General features: G+C 37.1%; 1 protein-coding gene across 14 annotated transcripts in view; it reads right to left on the minus strand.

Annotated features, from left to right (window-relative positions):
• SIPA1L1 (signal induced proliferation associated 1 like 1) overlaps window positions 1–19,749 on the minus strand; it is a 202,704-nt gene that overhangs the window by 25,978 nt on the left and 156,977 nt on the right. For all 14 annotated transcript variants that reach the window (XM_027458314.3, XM_027458313.3, XM_072038826.1 and 11 more), the window contains 4 exons: window positions 17,115–17,691; window positions 15,738–16,012; window positions 12,871–13,149; window positions 4,532–4,681 (listed from right to left, as the gene is read on the minus strand). In XM_027458314.3, coding sequence (XP_027314115.1) covers window positions 4,532–4,681; window positions 12,871–13,149; window positions 15,738–16,012; window positions 17,115–17,691 — 1,281 coding nt within the window. The remainder of the gene's footprint in view (window positions 1–4,531; window positions 4,682–12,870; window positions 13,150–15,737; window positions 16,013–17,114; window positions 17,692–19,749) is intronic.

Raw genomic sequence — 19,749 nt, forward strand, 5'->3', positions numbered from 1 at the left:
GGAAAGGTGACCAGACAGTTAAATAGTTACAGAAATCACAATGAGTAGAACACGAAAGTTTGGATAAAAGTCACATAGGAGAATGAGGTGTGCTTATTGGGAGCAGATTTTAAGGACGAATCACTTCAGCTGGGAAAGTGCTACCTTGGATCTAGTCTAAGTGAGTATCTGGAGGTTCATTTTTGGAATCCCACAGATCTCAGTGTGTCACACTTTAGTGACGCACACATACATGCAAACACCACAGATTTATTTGGGGCAATATTACACTGCCAAATATTTTAATTACGATTTTATGAAGTTGACTGTTGTTTCAGGAGCCCCAAAACCTGAGAGGTATGAGTTCTGTGAACTATGCAGTTTCAATCATATAATAACTTGAGTTGATTAGTGCGAACTACATACAGTAGTAGGAAAGCAGGGAGGCATTAACTATAACTACTGCTGTAGAATAAAGCACATAGAGCAAAAGAAAACTGGGTTCAATGGACTTTGTAAATCCTGTTAGATTAGTCAGATGGATTTTGGAAAACTCAATAAAAGTAAAAGTAAACTTAAGCAGAACAATCTAATTTCAAAGGGGAGACCAAAATATACATGCATTATATGCCAAAGTCTGTAAGAATTACAACTATAATTTTGTATTACACATAAATCGCATATAGGTACAGATGGGTTCAGAATTACTAGGCCAATCATGAAGAATTCTTCAAGAATAATGCTTTTATGTTTGTTTTTTTAATCAGACATACCCTGAAGGAAAAAAAAATCCAAAACTTCTCAAAAGAATTCCAACCACCTGATATATTCTCTCTCTCTCTCTCTATGTATATATATCAAAGCGTTTCTCCAGCTCCCAGTGCCTAATATAACAAGAGAAAATAAAATACCCCAAATGATGCTTTCTACTCACACTACTAGCTACAAGACTGCCCATGACCTATAATGTGAAACTTAGATCTGCCAAACCATCAAAACTAGCTTAATGTGGTGACCCTATTTGAATGTTCTTTTACTTACTAACTCAAGTGAACCCACCAAAGACAGTATGACTCAGAACAACAAAATCACACTCCCACCTTTAAAAACAAGCCTCCAGAATCTGTGTACACCTCCAGCACAGATCTGGAATGTCAAAATTTGAATTTGGGCCTTCCAAACATGACCCTACTACATTTTTTCCATCTCTCCCTGGCATTACAAACATATCATCTGATGAATAAAAAGGTGAAGAACATCTGGATACACCTGCCCTCTGAATGCAAACACCTTAAATTGAAATTGCATTATGTGGGTAAGGCTTTTCCTTTTCCATCCACTGACTGCAACTAGAAGTTCACTTACATGCCTAAATTAAACATGATAAATTCAATACTGATTGAATAAATGCACAAAATAACAACACACAGTATTGACATTCTTTAAACACTGATCTAATTTCCAAACTTTCTAGATTTGAGAAGTATTTTGGGAAGAATATATTTTCATGATAAAATAATTAGAAATTGGTATGCGGACGAAAAAGCCAGAAATCCAAGAAGTCTTAGTTTGATCAAGTTGGGTTGCATCCAGATTTTACCTTCTATACATTTATACTGTCCTCTTAACCTAAAGCCCATATGTTTATATCTATGAAAACAGTTCATTTATTCTCACATTCTATGGTGTGCCTTTTTTTTTAATTAGAGATGAACAAAAATATCACGTTGCTAATCTTATTTTATTAAAACCGCTGCTTTACTAATTGAAAAGGCAAGAAATATCTTTTTTTTTTTTTTTTTTTTTTTTTTTACCATGAAGTGGGCTATTTAAAAATGGGAATAGTAAGTGCAGGTGGTGCTATATTCCATGCTGCTTAAATTTATGGCCCATCAGGGTATGTAGGGAGGAATCCAAAAACTTATACAAGTCAAACTGGATTAAAAGAACAGGCAAAGAATTAAAAGATCAGGAATATTATTTTAAAATATATTTTTAAATATACAATCTTAAGAAGAAACTCATTATTTCAGTATTTTCTTCACATCTTACTATCATTTATTCCATATACGTACCTTCAGGTAATCTTTGGATGAGTACATGAAATACACATAAATATATCAAAACCAATTTGGATACTCTTGAAGGCAATGAAGTGTGGCCTATACCCAAAGTCAGGTTATGGACCAATAATCTAGAAGAGGCAGCAGCTACTGCTTTTACTGATATCTGGTAAAGGTTGGACTCACATCCATGCTTCCAGCCATTAAGTTTCACAAACGGTTCAGACTAGACATACCATGCAGCAGGAAAGAAACGTACACGTAAGTAATGCAGTTGAGATTCCCTGCACTGGGAGGTCTCAGGGACTGCCATACCCAGAGCATGCTGGAGCCCCACCGCAGTACGATTACCTTCAGGCCACGGCACCTCTTCGGACAGGCACCTACACCATTCTCAGCAACTGAATGCTACTGTCTCTCCCCTACTTTAACAACATACAAGTTAATCTCTGCCACCTCTACACGGCGTTCCAGACACCTCTACAAAGCTGCCCAGAATCTCGCCTCTCAGATGAATCTCAACAGAAGACGCCAAAGGAACTGTAATGAACACTGCTTTGCTTACTGCAGCAATGGAATGTTTCTCACCTAATGACATTTTTTGCACTTCCTCTTTAGCCTGATAGATAATGTTTGGGATGTCCTGGGTAAATTATAAGATGTGTGAAAGGACAGTATGAGATACAAAGTGCTTTTCCTTTAAGAATAGAATTTAACAGTCACATCATTGGAGTTCGATAAGGATTTAGGTTTTGTTTGTTTGTTTTAGGTATCTCATAAGTAAAAGCAAAGTTCATGTATTAATTACTTCCTTCATTATTCCATTAAAATATTGTTCGTTGGACTGATTAAATTTCAGAAGCAAACAGAAGTGTATAAAAAAGTTTCTAGGACACATCTTTGCTGCACTTGCCAAATTCTCAAAGAACGCAGCAGTGAACATATGTGTATAACCAACCTGAAAGATGGAAAAGGACTGGGGAAGGGTGGTGGTGTGCTATGAGGCCAATTCAAAACAAAAACCCCATGTGTGAAAACTCCTTCCTACTCAAGCAGTTATGGTTGCAATGGTCTATGGACATATGGCAGCATCACTTTTTTTTTTTTTAGAGCAAATGACGTAGTTGGAAAAGTGCAGACAAATATTGGGAGCACAAGCTGTTCCTCAGAATTCTAGACAACACAAGAGCTGCTGGCATGAATGAGACAAAAGTATACAGTGTATAAAGAGGTTAAAGTCTTCTTTCCAGCTGCAGAGCTCTGGACGTGCTTCCATTTAGTTTCTGTACAATGAAGTTTAATGGATTTAGAGCAAGTCTCCTAGCATCAGTTGGACTTTAGTACAAACTCAAATAATGGCCTGGACAGTGATAGTCTCACAAATCAAGGGTTTCATGAAGGTGCGCAACAGAAAAGAGATGGCTTCCTCTGAAAACCTCAAACTGAGCTACAAGGAGAATACAGGGAGACAAATCTTCAGTCACCTGGAGCAAGAAGCTGCACTTGTTTAAACACATGCTCAGACAGCATTCTTTGTACCTAAATAGGCAAAAGACTGTGGCCTGTGCTTAAAAAAGTGGCTTGTGCTAAGCAGTTCTTGACAATGATATTTATTCTTACTAATGATGTATTTTTTTCCTATAATAGAGAAGATATTCTACTTTATATGAGACCCAAAATACAATGAATTACACACAATGACAAGCAACATATTCAAGACTTCACAGGAAAGCTTTGCAGTATGAACAGTTCTGCTCTCCTCTACAGGAAGTAATTTGGAATGTGGTAGATAGCTCTCTTACTGCCAATTATTTTTTTCCCTACTTAGAGACACTTGATTTATTGCTCCATTCAGTGTTCTCTGAAAATGATACAAATTTAATTTCTTCCTCTGCAAGCTGCCCCTTATGTTGACATTGGATCATTTCAGAGTTTGAAGATTTCTGGAAAGTTGGATTACAGAGCCTTAAAACAGAGCAATTATGAATACATGGAAAAAAAAATGCTAATTGTGGATTATTTAGCACCTTTGTGCCCACATTTCAAGTCTTAGCTGCAGTCACCACACTTTGCTTCTACCATTAGAATAGACTGCAAAGCCCTAAACCTATTAGTTTTAGAATCTAAACCTGTGAAATGAAACAATTTGCAACATTAAACCAATACTGTTAATTTAGAATTAATTTACTGTTCATTTATTTTTTAATACACGAGGGTTCCTTTATGAGCTCTCAGCCTCAGCTCTGTTGTAGACTGGGATCAGAGAGATAAGTTAGGGTGCAAATGGAAGAAGTAGAAGCAAAGGATTTAAAAAATCTGACTTCCAAAAAGCATGACAGTGATACTTGAAAACAAACATGTTTTAATGCGCGTAAAGAACAGTTGGCAGGAGGCTATGTAAACACTCCTGTGTTTAACATACATTACAACAAATGGAACAGAGAACAAAAAACTGCCTAAAAAGAATATGAAAAAACTCTAGTGCCTACCCTTCTGGCATAGATTTTTGTCTGTATGTGCCCCCACCAGAGCCAGTTTCACTTGAGGTTGATAAGTTGCTTGGAGAATTGCGGCACTGCTGTGACCTTGCTAAGGCAATGGATGAAACCGTGACGTAGACATCAGAACCAGGAGACAACCTGTTTATAGAGCAAGGGAACCAGTCAAATCAGCAATTCCGAACTGCAGTGACACAGTGCAAAGCATGACGGACTACCCAGCTCAAAATGTCACATCAGCAAAGAACATGTCATCATTGAGACAGTAGAAATAGTGCCAGTCAAAAGATTAGACATGTTCCCCCTATTAATCCATTCCCTGTGGAGTAAATGAAGAAAGGCAGGTGAGGATGGGGGAGGAAATCCCAGCACAATCTAGGAAAGCATCAGAGTTTCCCGATTTGTTTTTCGGGATTGAATGTAAGGAATAATGAAGCATGAAATTCCATGCCCAAATACCAAACAGAGCCATCTATTTCTACCTCTCAAAACAAACTCTTGCCTGGAATTTGAAGTTGTCCATGCAAACTCTTCCAAGGGTGTCCAGCTTATCCCTAAGCCACCAAACTTGCCCACATTAAAGCATAAGGTCTAAAAATGTAACATTACTCATAAATACCCTGAAATCCAACAAAAAACTTAATATACTCATATAAAACATATGGGAATGCTGAAAATACAGACCTGAATCACATGAAGCCTTCTCTTGTTGGAATAACCGTACGGCAAATAAACAGGCTAGAACTTTGACACATGCATCTGGGCAGAATGCTCACACTGTTCAACTTGTATATCCTGTTCTACACTTGAAGTCTTTTCTAGATCCTTTTCTGCTTTGAGCATTTTGTTTTTGAAACCCCAACTGAATTCAGTGCTGCTAGTTATTGTTCAACTCAGGAATGACTGAAGCCATTTAGTACTTCTGCAGTGATCTAAGACTTCGAATTACACCATCCAAGAATAAATTATATTGTGAAAGTAAATCTTTACAGTATTTTTCTGAGTTAAAATGCGTAATTACACACTAAAAAATATTGACTTTAAAAAAAAAAACCAGTTGTCTCAGCACAAAAATTTAGTCCAGAGATTTATCTTAACCTAGACACTTAACCTTTATCTGTAAACAAGCAGATTTTAATCTGCTCTCATCATAGTAACTGTAAGGAAGTTCAAGAACTCTTCTGAAAATACAAAAAAGCACAGCACTGACTAATATGCGTATATTCAAGTATATGCATATCCAAATACATATAGACAGGTAGATTAAAAAAAATTACCAAAGAAGCAGTAAACTAAAGCTTAAAAGGGTTAAAAAAAAAAAGCAACAGGGCTGAACCAAACATGCTGATCATCTGGAATTTCATAAAGTACACATCATTAGTAGCAACTCTTTTTCCCCAGACAAGAAAGGAATGATCCAACTACTCCTGGCCATCAAAGTATCACAGCAAACTCAGTAATTCCTTTCTAGTCTACTGAACTGAATTTATCTTCTCACATTTATCGAGCAACAACTCTGAAATATTTAATTGCAAAGCAAACAGTTCAAAATTTGGAAACTTGGGGATCAGTGAGCCAAGCAGTTCATTTTCCCATTGGCACTCTTATAAAGGAAAGAACAGTTTGGCCAACAGAAATGTGTGTTTTCAATAGCATTCACACATCTAATATAATCATATACATTTAAGTTATGCTGGCAGAGCAACACACTTCGAATATGATCTTTTTTCACAAATTTTCATTTACTATTAATGGCATGGAAACCCTTTACTTCAATAATTTCTGTAAAACGATTTCCTGTTGGAAAATGCTTACATATTCACTTTGGATTCAGCTATGCCTTTTCTCTATTTCCTGTGCCTTACCAAAAAGTGACAGCACTATACAGAAGGAACATCAAATTTTCAGAACTGTGTCATGGAGTTATAGCTCATTTACAAAGATAAAAAGCCCCGAGGGCAAAAAAAAAATCGTTAGGAATGTGGCCTTAACAGCAGCAAGGAACAAGGAGGCAGGCAGGACACCCTATTATTTAAAGCAGCAACACATTTTACTGGTACAGTTCACAATAGAACATAAATAGGGAAAGACATTTCATTTTATGTGAAACATACAACTAAGACGAAAGAACTTGAAATTAGTTTGAATTGACTTTTCAAGCTGATTTGAAATCTATTGATGAAAGGCACTTTCCAAGACAAAAGGAGTATTCAAAAGGAGTATTGTTAGCAGGATGTCCCTGTAGTTAAGTTATTCTGTGCTTGTCCTTTATTTATAATTTTTAAAAATAAACTAAAACAGGCTATTATCTATTTCAAAAGACAGCTTTGAGAAGAAATTCCAAAATGGTTAAGCGCATGAGTTCCATAATTGAATTTAAAAATAGGCCAAGCGTCCATTGCATTAAAGAGATACAATTACATTGCAGTCAATTGAATTGGGATTATACTACGCGTGATTTAGCTCTAAAACATCTAGTTCATCCTGAAAGGACTGGTCGAATCTTGCCAAGTATGGGAAGAAAATCATCTTTTGTGAAGACAGTGAGTGGGATGGGCGTATGTTTATTTGCTTAGTATGACAAAGACATCAAAAGCATCCATCTTGCTCTTAATAATTCATTTCCATGTCATTTGCTGTAACTTTCCCCAGATCTTCAGCTTGCATATGCACATAATATATACATCACAGGAAAAAATGTCAGTCTAGCACGCTTTGAGCCTATGGCCTATGACAGTCTTTAATTAGACAATCATACTCTGGTCCTTTCTGCACAGCTCTGACACTCAGGAAGTGCAGCTGACAGAAGAAAAAGGATGGCCTTAGAATCAAGGTACTTCCTTGCTGTCTTAGCAAACTGAAATCTCATCTTGCACTTGCTGCAGCATTCCTGTATGATCATTGGTGTATTTGTTAAAGATGATTTTTCATTCATTGTCACTAATTGCAAGCTTCTCAAAGGCCTGACTTGATGCCGAGGCCTGATTTACTTCTGTGCTGAAAACTTACCAAAGCAGCTGAAGCTTTAATTTGAAGCTGTAATTAGAATATATAAAATATTAACAATGCTGGGCACACTTCCAAATGTGAGATGCCCAAAATAAGACATAGCAATTGATTAGAACATAATTTCTCTACCTTTGTTCTTAATCTGAAGAGGTCTAAAGACATCTCTTTTCACACAAGAGTCTTGAAAATTAAGTTTAATTAATACCCATGAAGCATTCAAAAACTATAGTAACGGGTGCCACTGTAAAGCTTAGAGGGGAATTAATAATTGCATCTTTACAGTGGGATTTGAACACCATCCAGTAAATAAGGGATGGAGTAATGAAGAGTAAAATAAAATATTAAATAGCTGTTCTTTAATGAGCTGCATCCACTGTGTGAACTGAACGAGGCAGATGTCCCTCTGTTGAAATAAATTCTCATAGTTTAATCAAAGGAAGTATCAAAAAATACATTTACACAAGGATCCTGAATAAAATCGCACAGCAAATCAAAGTCTGGAAGCCAACTGTATGAAACAAAATAGCGAAAGGGAAAATTAAATAAGTCAAGCTCCAAAATTACATCTACTCCAGTAACATCAACTCTGGCATGCTTCACTTATATGTGTGGTTTATCATTGTCTTCCCCTAATGTCTTCCTCTGGTATTTATTCTGGGCTATAGATTACATAGTGTCCCATGTGAGCTAATTAACGTGAAGGGAATTTATTGCATTTGTATTTTAGATCCTTTAGTCTTAATACTGCAGTAGCATGAGATTTATATTAAGATGTATAAAGTTTTTGATTGTTTTTCCTGCTACTACAAACATGCACATCGATCATGAATACATTAAAGGAGCCAGGATAAAATACCATGAGGAATAGGGAGATTTTAAGTATAAGCTAGTGAATTGGATGCATGAAGACAATTCAATACAGGCAGATTTAAGTACTCTGCAGGTCAGGCATTTGTCTGCTTTCAGTCAGGGACTGTCAAGCAAGCAACTCTCTCATCTACAACAACAGTTCCTTAGGGAAGCTAAGAGGTTTTTATGTATATGATACAAAAAATGAAATCCACTAGTTCTCAGGACTGATAACTCAGCTTTCATTTCACATAATTAACAAGCTAAAGCAAAAATAAGAAGTGCAAAAACCTAAATTTGTTTCACTCGTTACCTGTTTTTAGAGACTATAGGTATATAAAGTGATCTTCAGCCAAATATCACTAGCAGGTAATTACAAAAAAGGTATACTTCAGTCATGAAAGGCCTGATGTATCAGAACTACTGTAACATCTCTATTTTATTCTGAGAAATTCTACTTGCTTGAGCTATGGCTGATGACAGGATTCCCCTCTTGCAATTCTGTGCTTTCTCCAAAATCCATCTGAGACTCAAAGCTCAAAGAGTCACACAGATCAATTCACCATGTGCTTCCCAGCTGCCACGTCCCTTAGGACAGCTCACAAACTCTGCCCCTGTCTGCTGCTCTGTGGAGGGTTATCTATCACCACCGTCACTGCACTGTGCTCAGTGAACAGAGAGTGTGCAGCCAACAGCAAGAGGGAACGAGGAGCGATAAATGTCACCTTCAGCCTCAAACAGCTAAATATTATCATCGGCCAAACATCAGCATGTGTTAACTAGGGCTCAGCGCTGGAGAAACACAACTGATAGCTGGCCACAGCTAACAACACAGCTGAACATGAAAATGGAGGTATAGCTATAATTTAATTCTGAAATTGCTGACTGATGCTCATTCTCATAGGTAAATTTCCAGCCCCACTGACAATTAGCAGCCCCTTCATTTGGAAAGTGCAGCCCTGATGGTAGTAAGGAAATACAGGCTATCTGCACAGCCTTGCTAATGAGCCATAATTAGGACCTGTAACACTTCTGTGACTCTCTCATGGGTTCTCTTGACAGATGGCTGACAAAAGTCAGTCAAAACCAGAAGAATGATCAGGTGTTTTATATGAAAATAAAATTACTGCTTGTAAGGCTGATGACAGTTTGAGCTTCGCCTCTCAATAGTAAGGCACCAGTGGCCTGGCTAAGAAGGAAAATGAGCCAGCCCTGGTCTTTGAGCTGCAGATGGGAACACAAGAAGCGGCGTAGGAGAGGGATGCAGAGCAGGTTTCATGTCACAGGTCAGAGCAGAGCCCATGGAGCAGTGCTAATGAAGGGGCTGACAGGGACCCCCAAGTTCTGATGGTTCACAGACCCTGGGCTAAGATAACGTATCAGTTTGAACAACCAAATGTTTTGAAAGCGTAACATAGAAGAGAGCTAGAAAGTTCACAGTGATGCAATGTGAATTGCTACCTTGAAAGCTGAAACAACAAAAAAGATGCAGAAATGAACTAGACTAATATCGCTAACAAGAGTATTTCAGTGATCCAAGGAAAACTTGCCTACTTTGAGATGAACAAGTAATCTGAAGTCCCACTTGCTGCTCCTCCAGTGTTATCTGCCACTGCATTCTCACAGTCCCACTCAGGCCACGAAGGGTCTTTGCTCATGACTGAGCTAGAGACCCTCTGGGTATGCTGTTTCCTTCCCTCCTACCCATATCATCAGAGAAGACTGAAAACAGATCACACTAAAAAAATTCTCCACTAGCAAAATTCTCCGTGTTCTTTTCAGTGACAGTTGTTTCTTTCTACAGCTCTTTAAAAATGCTCTATTGAACATAAATACTGCAAAGAGGGATGGTGAAATAGCCTTTTTATATACAATGGGGCCACATTTATAACTGCATTAATTAAAGGGTTGTTACTGGATCAGATAACATGGACCACCAGCATAGATTCTGGTACCCATTTTACCAGACTACTCTTGGGCATCAATTTACCCAACCAAGGAGGAACTAAACAAGGAACAAATCACAGGGAGCAAAGCAACATGCAGCACCATCACTGCTGCCCACACCAGAAACATGCAAGCATATGCCAGCATCTGGTGATATGTGATCTTTGCTCTTTGAAAAGTAGAAAAATAAGCAGTGAGAATAAATAAATCAAATGAGACAGCTGTTAACAGGGCTATGAAAATCTCATCTTGGTTCATTTTCGAGATTTTACACAGTAAGAAGGGTAGTATCTGAGCTTCCTAAAATGCAAAGCTTTCTTTTCTCTGCATGACAAAAGCAAAACAAGAGTCTTGCAAGTGAGCTTATTGTTTTTGTGTGTTTTTTTTTTTCCTTCAGTATTCCTTTAAAATGACATAACTGTATTTTTCTTCACTTTACTGGAAATACATTAACCTCATGCAGCTGCTGTTATATTTAAACTTGATCCAGCCAAGACTAACATGTTTAGAAGAGCAGACAGATATAAGAAGACTTTTCTCAGGCATCCAAAAAAAGACCCCACCAAACAAAAGCTACTTTGGTAATATACATTTCAGGATGAAAAAATCCAATAGAACCTTTTCTGCATAAAAAATAATGTCTGTAGGAAAAAAAAAAACCCTGCTACACGCTCTGAAAATGAAGGAAATGGAAAGTCAAAGTTTCACATTTTGAAAACAAATATCGAGTATATGGAAATGTAATTTTCCCTTTGCAAAACCCCTTAACTCCCCACGAGAAACAACTGGATAAACGTTGGATGCTTTAGGTGTGTTGTATTGCCCACATGGATTTTTGTGCACAAGAAAACCACTGTTAGTAATACCACATCTCTCAGTGCAGTCAAGGTCTCATCCTCCTCAGCACAAGGAATGGAATCAACCACTCAAGATTATAGACAAAGTTCTTTGGTTAGTACCACAAACAGACAGAGGCTTATGAGAAGAAGAGCAACTCAACTGCATCCAATGTCCTGCCACTCCCTGAAACTTTGCCCAGGTATTTCTGTGCCTTCCATAATTACAGGGTGAGGTTCTACAGCACAAGATAGAGGAAAAAAAAAAACACCAAAACAGTAACAAAAAGAGACCTACTCCTATTCCATCAAACTCGTCATCTACCTTTCTCCTACAATAAACAGCCATGCAATTTTTATCCTCCACTAAATATATAATTACAGACAGAACTAAGTCCAGTGTCTCACAGGCTTTTGCAGCCTTCCTCACTCACAACCATATCAGTTAAAGAAAAAAGATAAACAGTATATATACATACATACATATTATCAGTGCTTTCAAGGTTACCAATTTTCGTTAATGCAAGCCTTAAGCATGTATCTACAGAGCTTACACAGAGCTACAAGGAGATGGAGGGGATGGGACACACCCTCTAACCAGTTTAAGTGCGTATGAAAAATATTATTATTTTAATAATATTAAAAATAATAATAAAAAAATATTAAAATATTATTATTTTATATGAAAAATAAAATATGAATTTGAAGTCCTACCAACTAGCATCATTTGTTAAGGTGGCTTACACAGAAGCTTCAGTTTTATCTTGGTAATTTTCTGGTCTTGGTTGTACTCTCTTTTGATATATTTTTTATCCCAAGTTCATAAGGATTTGAAAAATGTTTTAGCTTCATTCATTAGAACTTCCTTTCTCAATTTTCTACACTATGCACTTTATTTCCATTGCTTTATATTTTTCAGCAATGTAAAACATTCTTGGAATCTGTATGCAGCTTTTAAAAATTATTTTTCTTAAGGAATTGTCCAAAACAAGACCTAGAAGGTAAGAGTTTATTTCCCTCAAAACATCTTTGTAAATACACAGACAAGCAGAACAATGACAGTTCACTTGAGAATTATAAACCTTTTTCATGAAAGAACAAAAACACTGTGAAAGGTGTTCCTGATACCTTTCTTGATAATAATTGTTTTCTTATTTAAAAAGAAACAAAAAAAAAACCCACATGCTAGATAAATGTGAACTTAAGAATCCAGCCTAAGAAGTCCAAAAGCTTCCCAATCAGATAAATCTGCTTTCTGTCCTGGTCAGAATTCCCTTGATGAACAATCTTGTTAAATGCTATTCCTGCCTCAAGAGCTTTAGGTTATTTCACCAAGCCTATAAAACCATGTATTTTCATTTACTATGTCAAAATGTAGAGATTCAGGAACATTTAGATCTAAAACTCTGCAACTCATTTAAAAACTAAGTAACAATACAGGAATTTTAGATACCATCCAACACAGCGAAACATATCCTATCAATCTAATACTACTCATTTTGTGGTTAGTCACGTCAAGCAGAAGCATTTGCTTTTGGCTTGTTTCATTCATATTCATATTGCATTTTGACTAATTAAAAATGAGATAAAAAGCCGTCTTTAGACACCTAGATAAATCTATTGTGCTTTGTGCTTTTTTCCAGATAAGATGCTGAGCAGCAATAAAAAGCCATTTGTGAAGATACGTACCTCCGGCTCTCCAGTGGGCGCCCATCACTAGAGATGCTTCGGGGGATGTTGGCTGCTCGTTCTGGGGGTGGCATTTTCCCTTCTCCTTTCCCCGAGCCAATCCTAGATGGTACTGGACTTTGAATTTGGGATGGTACCTGAGCCACATGAGGTCCCTGTCCTTTGTTTGCATTTCGCTGCCATTTGTTATTATTTCTGAAGGGAAATTTGAATTCATATGACATTCCTTCATTCACTTTGTATTCCATCACTGGCATACGGTAGTTTTCCGAAGAACTCCTGGAAAGGAGAAAAAAAAAAATCACTATAAAAAGAAAACAAGTACATTCCGTCCACAAATGCAGGAACAGGGCAGCATAAAAACTGGACTAAGGACATGAGCTAACCCAGTTCATTTAAGATGCAAGGAAAACTTCTGCATAGATTTTAATACGGTAGATTGATTTAGAAGGTAAATATGACCTTCAGCTCTGGTTAGGATAATTTTGACAAATACATATGCTTCTATTTGCATGAACATTTCTTGTGGTTACTTTGTTTACCTACACACATCATTTTCCCATGGGGAAGAAAAGAATGTCAAAGCTCTGTAAACAATCAATGAAAAATTGTCTTTTTTTTTTTTTTAGCTCTTCCTTTAAGGGATTATGACTTTGATGTGGACAACTCTCAGTATCTCGTTCCAATTAAAATATCATACGAAGTGGTAACCTCTTATCTGTGTATGCTGATACTAGCAAGTTCTGCAGTCTAATAGGAATAGATGAAGTGCAACAATTGGTGCTGATGTCTTGCTGTTCACAAGATACACGTTCTGGAGTTTCATTTTGGTCTAACTCTAGCCTTAACCTGTAAATTAACTTAGCAGTTGCAAGACATGAGGAGTGCTTCTGAAGCACGTGTAGCAGCTTTGCCTGAGAAGAAGCCAGTCTGTGTGATGTGAAACACTGCAAGGGAAATGGGGATGACCAGGAAATTAGTTTTCGAAATCCACCCGCTATCCAACTAAAATGCTGGCACCTTCCCCTCCTCCATATTTTAAGTGTCTGCCATTGTTTTCCTACTGATTATATACTTCAGCTGTTTGGGTTTCTCTTTATTTGTAGGCATAGTTACAATTGGAGAAGCAAGAATACAAAATTCCCTCTAGTTGCTGTGTCCTTAACTTCAAGGTCAGCAACCAGTCCTCTAAATGAGTTCAGCGGCAATGTTTTAATGACTATGTTTTAGCTCAGACATAAGCTTAACAAGGCTTGCCTAAGTGCAGGGCATTAGCTTGTGAATCAGGGTATTTGGATATATTTTTCTATCTGCTACTGACCTTGTGTACGTGACTGCTGGCACATCACCCCACCTAACGGCACACGAGCTCCTCCTCCAACTTTATTTCAATCAATTTATTAGGATAGGAACTGCTTCTCATGTGAATGTATTATACCAAGCAGAATAGATCTTTATTTCAGTTACAGTTTGTACAATTTACTGGAGTAGAAATGCTAAATGACCTCCAGAGGACACAATGAAAGGACTCAAGTTTTGGAAAACTGATTGCCAGAGGAGATACTGCTTTCTGCTACGATTTAAGTCAAATCTTCAGCAATATTTGTAGGATAGCCTCAAATTCAAGACACCGTTTCTAAACCTTAATGATTTTGGATAAAGCAAACAGGATAAACAGTTGCTTTACAGAATTTTGTAACCAGGTAATAACCTACTACGAATGAATTTGCCCTCTATAAGACAACAAAACCCACTGCTGCTGAGAACTGTATTTCTACAAGTGCAGTAATTTCTCTTCCTGCTGTGAGTATGGATACACGAACAGTAAGCTTGCTTTTGGCTCTACTTAATTTAGTTCAAAAATAATAGGATCTTTGCTTTCCATACAGATTCTTCTGCTCTAATCCTTTCGCTATGATTGCAGCCGAACGTTCCATTTGCTTGGGCTGCTAAATACTGTACAAAAGCTTTCCAAATACCTCATGGGTGACCTTATGCCACTGCTCATTTTAATCCCTGACGTATTCAATTTTCCATTGACAACCAGGGTACAAACAAAACGCCTTTCCTCTCTGCTACCCATTACAACAAGAGTTATTAAGACTCACAGTAAAAACAAATATGGATTCTTCTAGCTTTCATGCAAGTACATAATGCTATGTGGCTGAACAATGCAGACATCTGCAGAGTTCAGAAGGGAAGAGTAAGAATTATAGAAAGCTTTGGGTGGTATGAGTTCGGGAAAAATGCAGAGACTGTGTGTCCAATTTAGAAAAAGAACGTATGCACTAATGTTTATTTCTGATCAAGCTACATTTAAAACCTGTATCAGCAATAAAGCAGTAGACACAAGCCTCCTCAAGCTTAACAAGGATTGGAAGCAAGAGACAGGCAGCAAGATCTACTACTAAGTAAAAAAGAGTTACAATTCACAGCATTTTCTCTGGACAGATCCATAGATTTGATAGACCTTAGTAACTTACAGCCTTCTTTATTTGTGAAACAAGAAAAGTATACACCCATTCTTATCTTTCAAGTACTACCTCCACAGACACTACAAACTATCAACAAATAGGAAAGCAGAAATAGATGTACATTAATTTGAACACAACAGAAACAGAGAATTCTCAATTAGAAGTTGTTTGATTTCCATGTGTAGTTTAGAGGATGTTCTTTAGACATCTTATTAAACTGCAGTATTCAATGAACATTTAGTGGGGCCCAGAATGTGAGTACTGACAATTTTCCCTGCCCCTTCTCTTATATATTAAAACTGCGCCATAGTTTCTGGAGTTGATGCTTATTTGGTGGCATTCCAGAAATTATTCTCAAATAATTTCTGACCAAAAGAAGCTACTACACCATACCTGCGTGGTGTGCAGTCCTCATATGGAGGGACAATGACGACCTTCACTGTTACAGATGTTCTCAGAAGATCTATCATTTGCTCGTGGCTCAGAGTGGCTACAGCCACCTTACAGATTTCCACCAGCCGGCTCCCCTGTCGCAGTCCTGCCTGCCACGCGTAGCCGTAGGGCTCGACGTCTGCCACAATGCCTTCGTAGTTCACATGGAAACCAAGCTGGCCCAGTCCATTCCTACGCAGAGTCATCTCCACTGTTTCACAGCCCTTAGTCACAAGCTGTGAATTGAAACAAAGAAAATGTAGTGATCACTCACATGTTTTCAGTGCTCATACAGGTCTAAGGACTACATTATTGTACAATCAACTCCCAAGACAGTGATGGGACACAATCGGGGAAAATACATCACAGTCCTTGGTATTCAACCAGCTGAAAAAATCTTGTCACTCAAACTGTATTTTCAGTAGAGTCTTGTCACCCAAGTTTTGCCTTGAAGTTTTTTACTGAAACCACATGAATTTTAGAAGAAACATGGCAGCACACAACAAACACATGGAGTTACACAAATATCTCTATCTTACTTTTTACACTTTAGTAACCAGACAACCAAGCTACCTGTTTCTAGCTGTTTCAGTAAACTGCAAGATAACTTAAAATCAGAATAGTAACGTAGAGGCATGCAGCTGCTATACACAGTAAACTGTAGTCCATGCCACCTCTTCTATCTAACGTGAACATGAATACAGTAAAGAACAATTTAATAGGGCATGTTTTTTCCTTTTTCCTGGTCATTATACACCTACAGCAGTAAAATTAAATAAAAGAGAAAAACAAATTCTTTCATGATTTAATTTGATAAAAAATGAGAACACAAATGTTTTATATACAGATACCATTACTGACTACATTTTTATTTCATCATATGCATTAGGAGAATATGTGAAGGTTCTAATAGGGATTGGGACTGCACCCTGCTGGTGACATAGTAAGACAGTCTCAAAGATATTGCAGTTTCATTTGAAAGAAGATACAAGAAATCTATAAAACAAAGAAATGAAGGGAAAACAAGCAAAAGAAAAAAGGTAACACGTCAGTATCTATTGTGCAGGAGTAATTTATGTATGTGAAAGCCCTGTGGTTTTTTTGTTTTAAATACTGAGGCATTTGAAACAACCTGCTACGGTTGGCTGATATCTGATTAAATGTCAGGACAATATTGGATTTTGAGAAGTAAAGGCAGAAAAGTCCTAACAGATTTATTGATTGGCAACCAGAACAGCTTCAGGCATCCCAAACATCGAAGGAATTGAAGCCTTATATGGTGGTGGGGTCAGAAGAGCAAGCAAAGAAGAGGAACCAAACAAGAGAACGAATTCTAACCTCCAGCCTTTTGACGATCTCTTTGATGTCATCAATGTTGCTGATGAAGCTCTCCAAAGAAACACATTCACCTCTCTCATAGAATATTTTGATATTTGTATCCGTTGAAGTCCACCCTATTACATCCCGACAGGAGCAATTAAACACCACGCTTTTTGTGTCCTGTTCAATGAGGACTACAAACTCATTAGAGATGCCAAGGAGACAGTCTATTTCCATACCCTTGCTGTAATCTTTTGCATGGACACTCCAAACAATAGCACCAGAACTATAGATCTCTGCTCCTGGATAAGGCTTGGACTTCTCTTTCTTTTTTGAAGCGAGCGAGATGAAGGGGAACTTGCCAGAAGGGTCAATAGGTGTATTGGTGACATTCTTCTCTGCCAAGTCTTTCAAGTATTCCTGACGGGTCCTGGTGGCCATCGCACGAAACTTTTCTGATTTATGAGCAGCATTCTCTGCATTAATGACTTTGGCTAGTAAGAAGTCCCTGAACACATTTGATTTAGGAAACGTGACACCTTTTGGAATAGGTGGTCCAAAGGATGGTACATCTCTGGATCTTGTCACAGCAACACTAAAAGAAATACAGGAATAAGGAAGAAGCAGAGTGTTTCAGTGTATGCAAATTCAGCATTTTTTGAATAAATAAAACGTATTCCCTTTTTTCCTTGACCCCTTGATGTTTTTCTCCTTTTCCCAGCAATATGCCTATATTTACATTTTAATCTTGTCAATGCGGAGACCATGTCCCTCACTGCATGAATAGAGGACCAATTATTTCTTCCTCTAAGAACTTTCTGAGTCATTCTCAGTACCACAGCTTAAAGAGAACTTGAAATGCAAAAACCTGCTTTTGTCATAACATAATCAGTCAGGTACTGTAGTTCTGATTTTTGTTTCTTTTTGTTATAACCAGCATGTTTCTGACACACTCTATTATTCTAGCTTATAATTTAGGCACCTAAATTGCTGAAAGGCTCATCTGAAAGGCTTATTCATTCAGCAGTCTCTCCTAAGTAGACATCACCAACTGCGCTGCAACAGCTTTGTAAAAAGAAGTACGCCAACCATTCACACCTGATTTACCACATCTAGAACTCAACATAAAGCAGTAATAATTAATTTTGGCCAAAATATCATGGTAATGGAGTTTAATGAAGAAAAAACCATGAAAGTACACTAAAAGTGTACGTGGTTGTTAACTTGAAAGGCTGGCTAGTATTAGCTTTACACTTTATTCTAATCTGAGTCTTTCAACATAATTAAGAAAATTCCCCCAAATCAACAACTGAGATTGCAGAAACACTAGCAAAGCGTTTGAGGGGATGGGAATGGATGGGGATCACCCAAATCTTGGTTTTGATTTTAATTTATTGGGTTTTAATTATTTTTTTTTTAGGCAACAGATAATCAAAGATGCCATAGACCACTATAGTTCCTTCAAATGTATGCCTATATACATATACATACATATATATATATATATATATATATGCAACATGGAGTGCCCATGATGCAACTATCTGGCTCTTGATGATCTTCAAGAGACACAAGCCTAAGCGTTAAACACAATTAATTGAATTTAATGGAAAACTAACAGCGACATTTTCTTTAATTAGGTTTTCAATATCATGAACCACAGGGATAAGACTTTAATCTTTAACATATGCTAGAGAAGTTTTAAAATGTGAATGATGTTGACGGAGAAGCCAGACTTTTGAAATATTGTTTATCTTAGCTTGGAAGGCGAATCACTGGCCAAGACAGTGCTTAATTTTATACCTTTTATGTAGTTTTTAATATAAATTCCAGTACAATTTTATGCTATATGGCTTCCTGTTTTGTCTAGAACTATGAATCTATGAAACTTTTCCAAATAATCCACTGAAAAAGAGGTCAAACTTGCTTTGAAAAGTTTCCTAGAAAAACTTTTCATAATGGAATTCTATAAATTTAAATCAAGTGTTCACACCGGGGGGGGGGGAGAAAAGGAGAAAGGATTTTAGTCTTAAAAGACAGTACACAAAACATTCAATGCAGTGGCAGACTCCAGCATCAATCTGGTCTGCACACAAGCCTGAAGACCAATGTGCATAAATAAAATCACAGGATTGGCACTTAGCACCTAGCCAATTTTTAAATGAACACAGACACACTTAGAGCTTTTTTCCAGCTCCCACCCCTGAAAATCTACATCTGTAGCGTCACTAAAGCTGAAGTTTTCACGTAATTTTATTCACTATATATTATTATTCACTAATAGTAATCAATCAGGTTCTAGCCCTTACAGTTGTGAATATTTGAAAAATATTTGAAAAACAAAAACAAGATTCAAAAGCCCGAAGGCTAGAAATATAACCCATGAGATAGATTTATTACAGTATAAAGAGTATAAAACTTCAGCATGCTTTTTATAATGAAAAAAATAAAATGAATCATACTATCTAAAACAGTAACTGAAAACAGATCTGTAAATACACAAGTTCAGATGGAAAATATATTTGTAGGAGGGATTTCCTACTTTCCCTTTCCTTCAAGATCGTTTTGTTTTTCTCCTGAAACGTTTGAAAGTTTAAGAAAACAAACTAAACAGCATTTTGTCTTCAGAAGTACAACACAAAATGACAGTTTT

Source organism: Anas platyrhynchos, chromosome 5, assembly GCF_047663525.1.
Source record: "Anas platyrhynchos isolate ZD024472 breed Pekin duck chromosome 5, IASCAAS_PekinDuck_T2T, whole genome shotgun sequence".
NCBI lineage: Eukaryota > Metazoa > Chordata > Aves > Anseriformes > Anatidae > Anas > Anas platyrhynchos.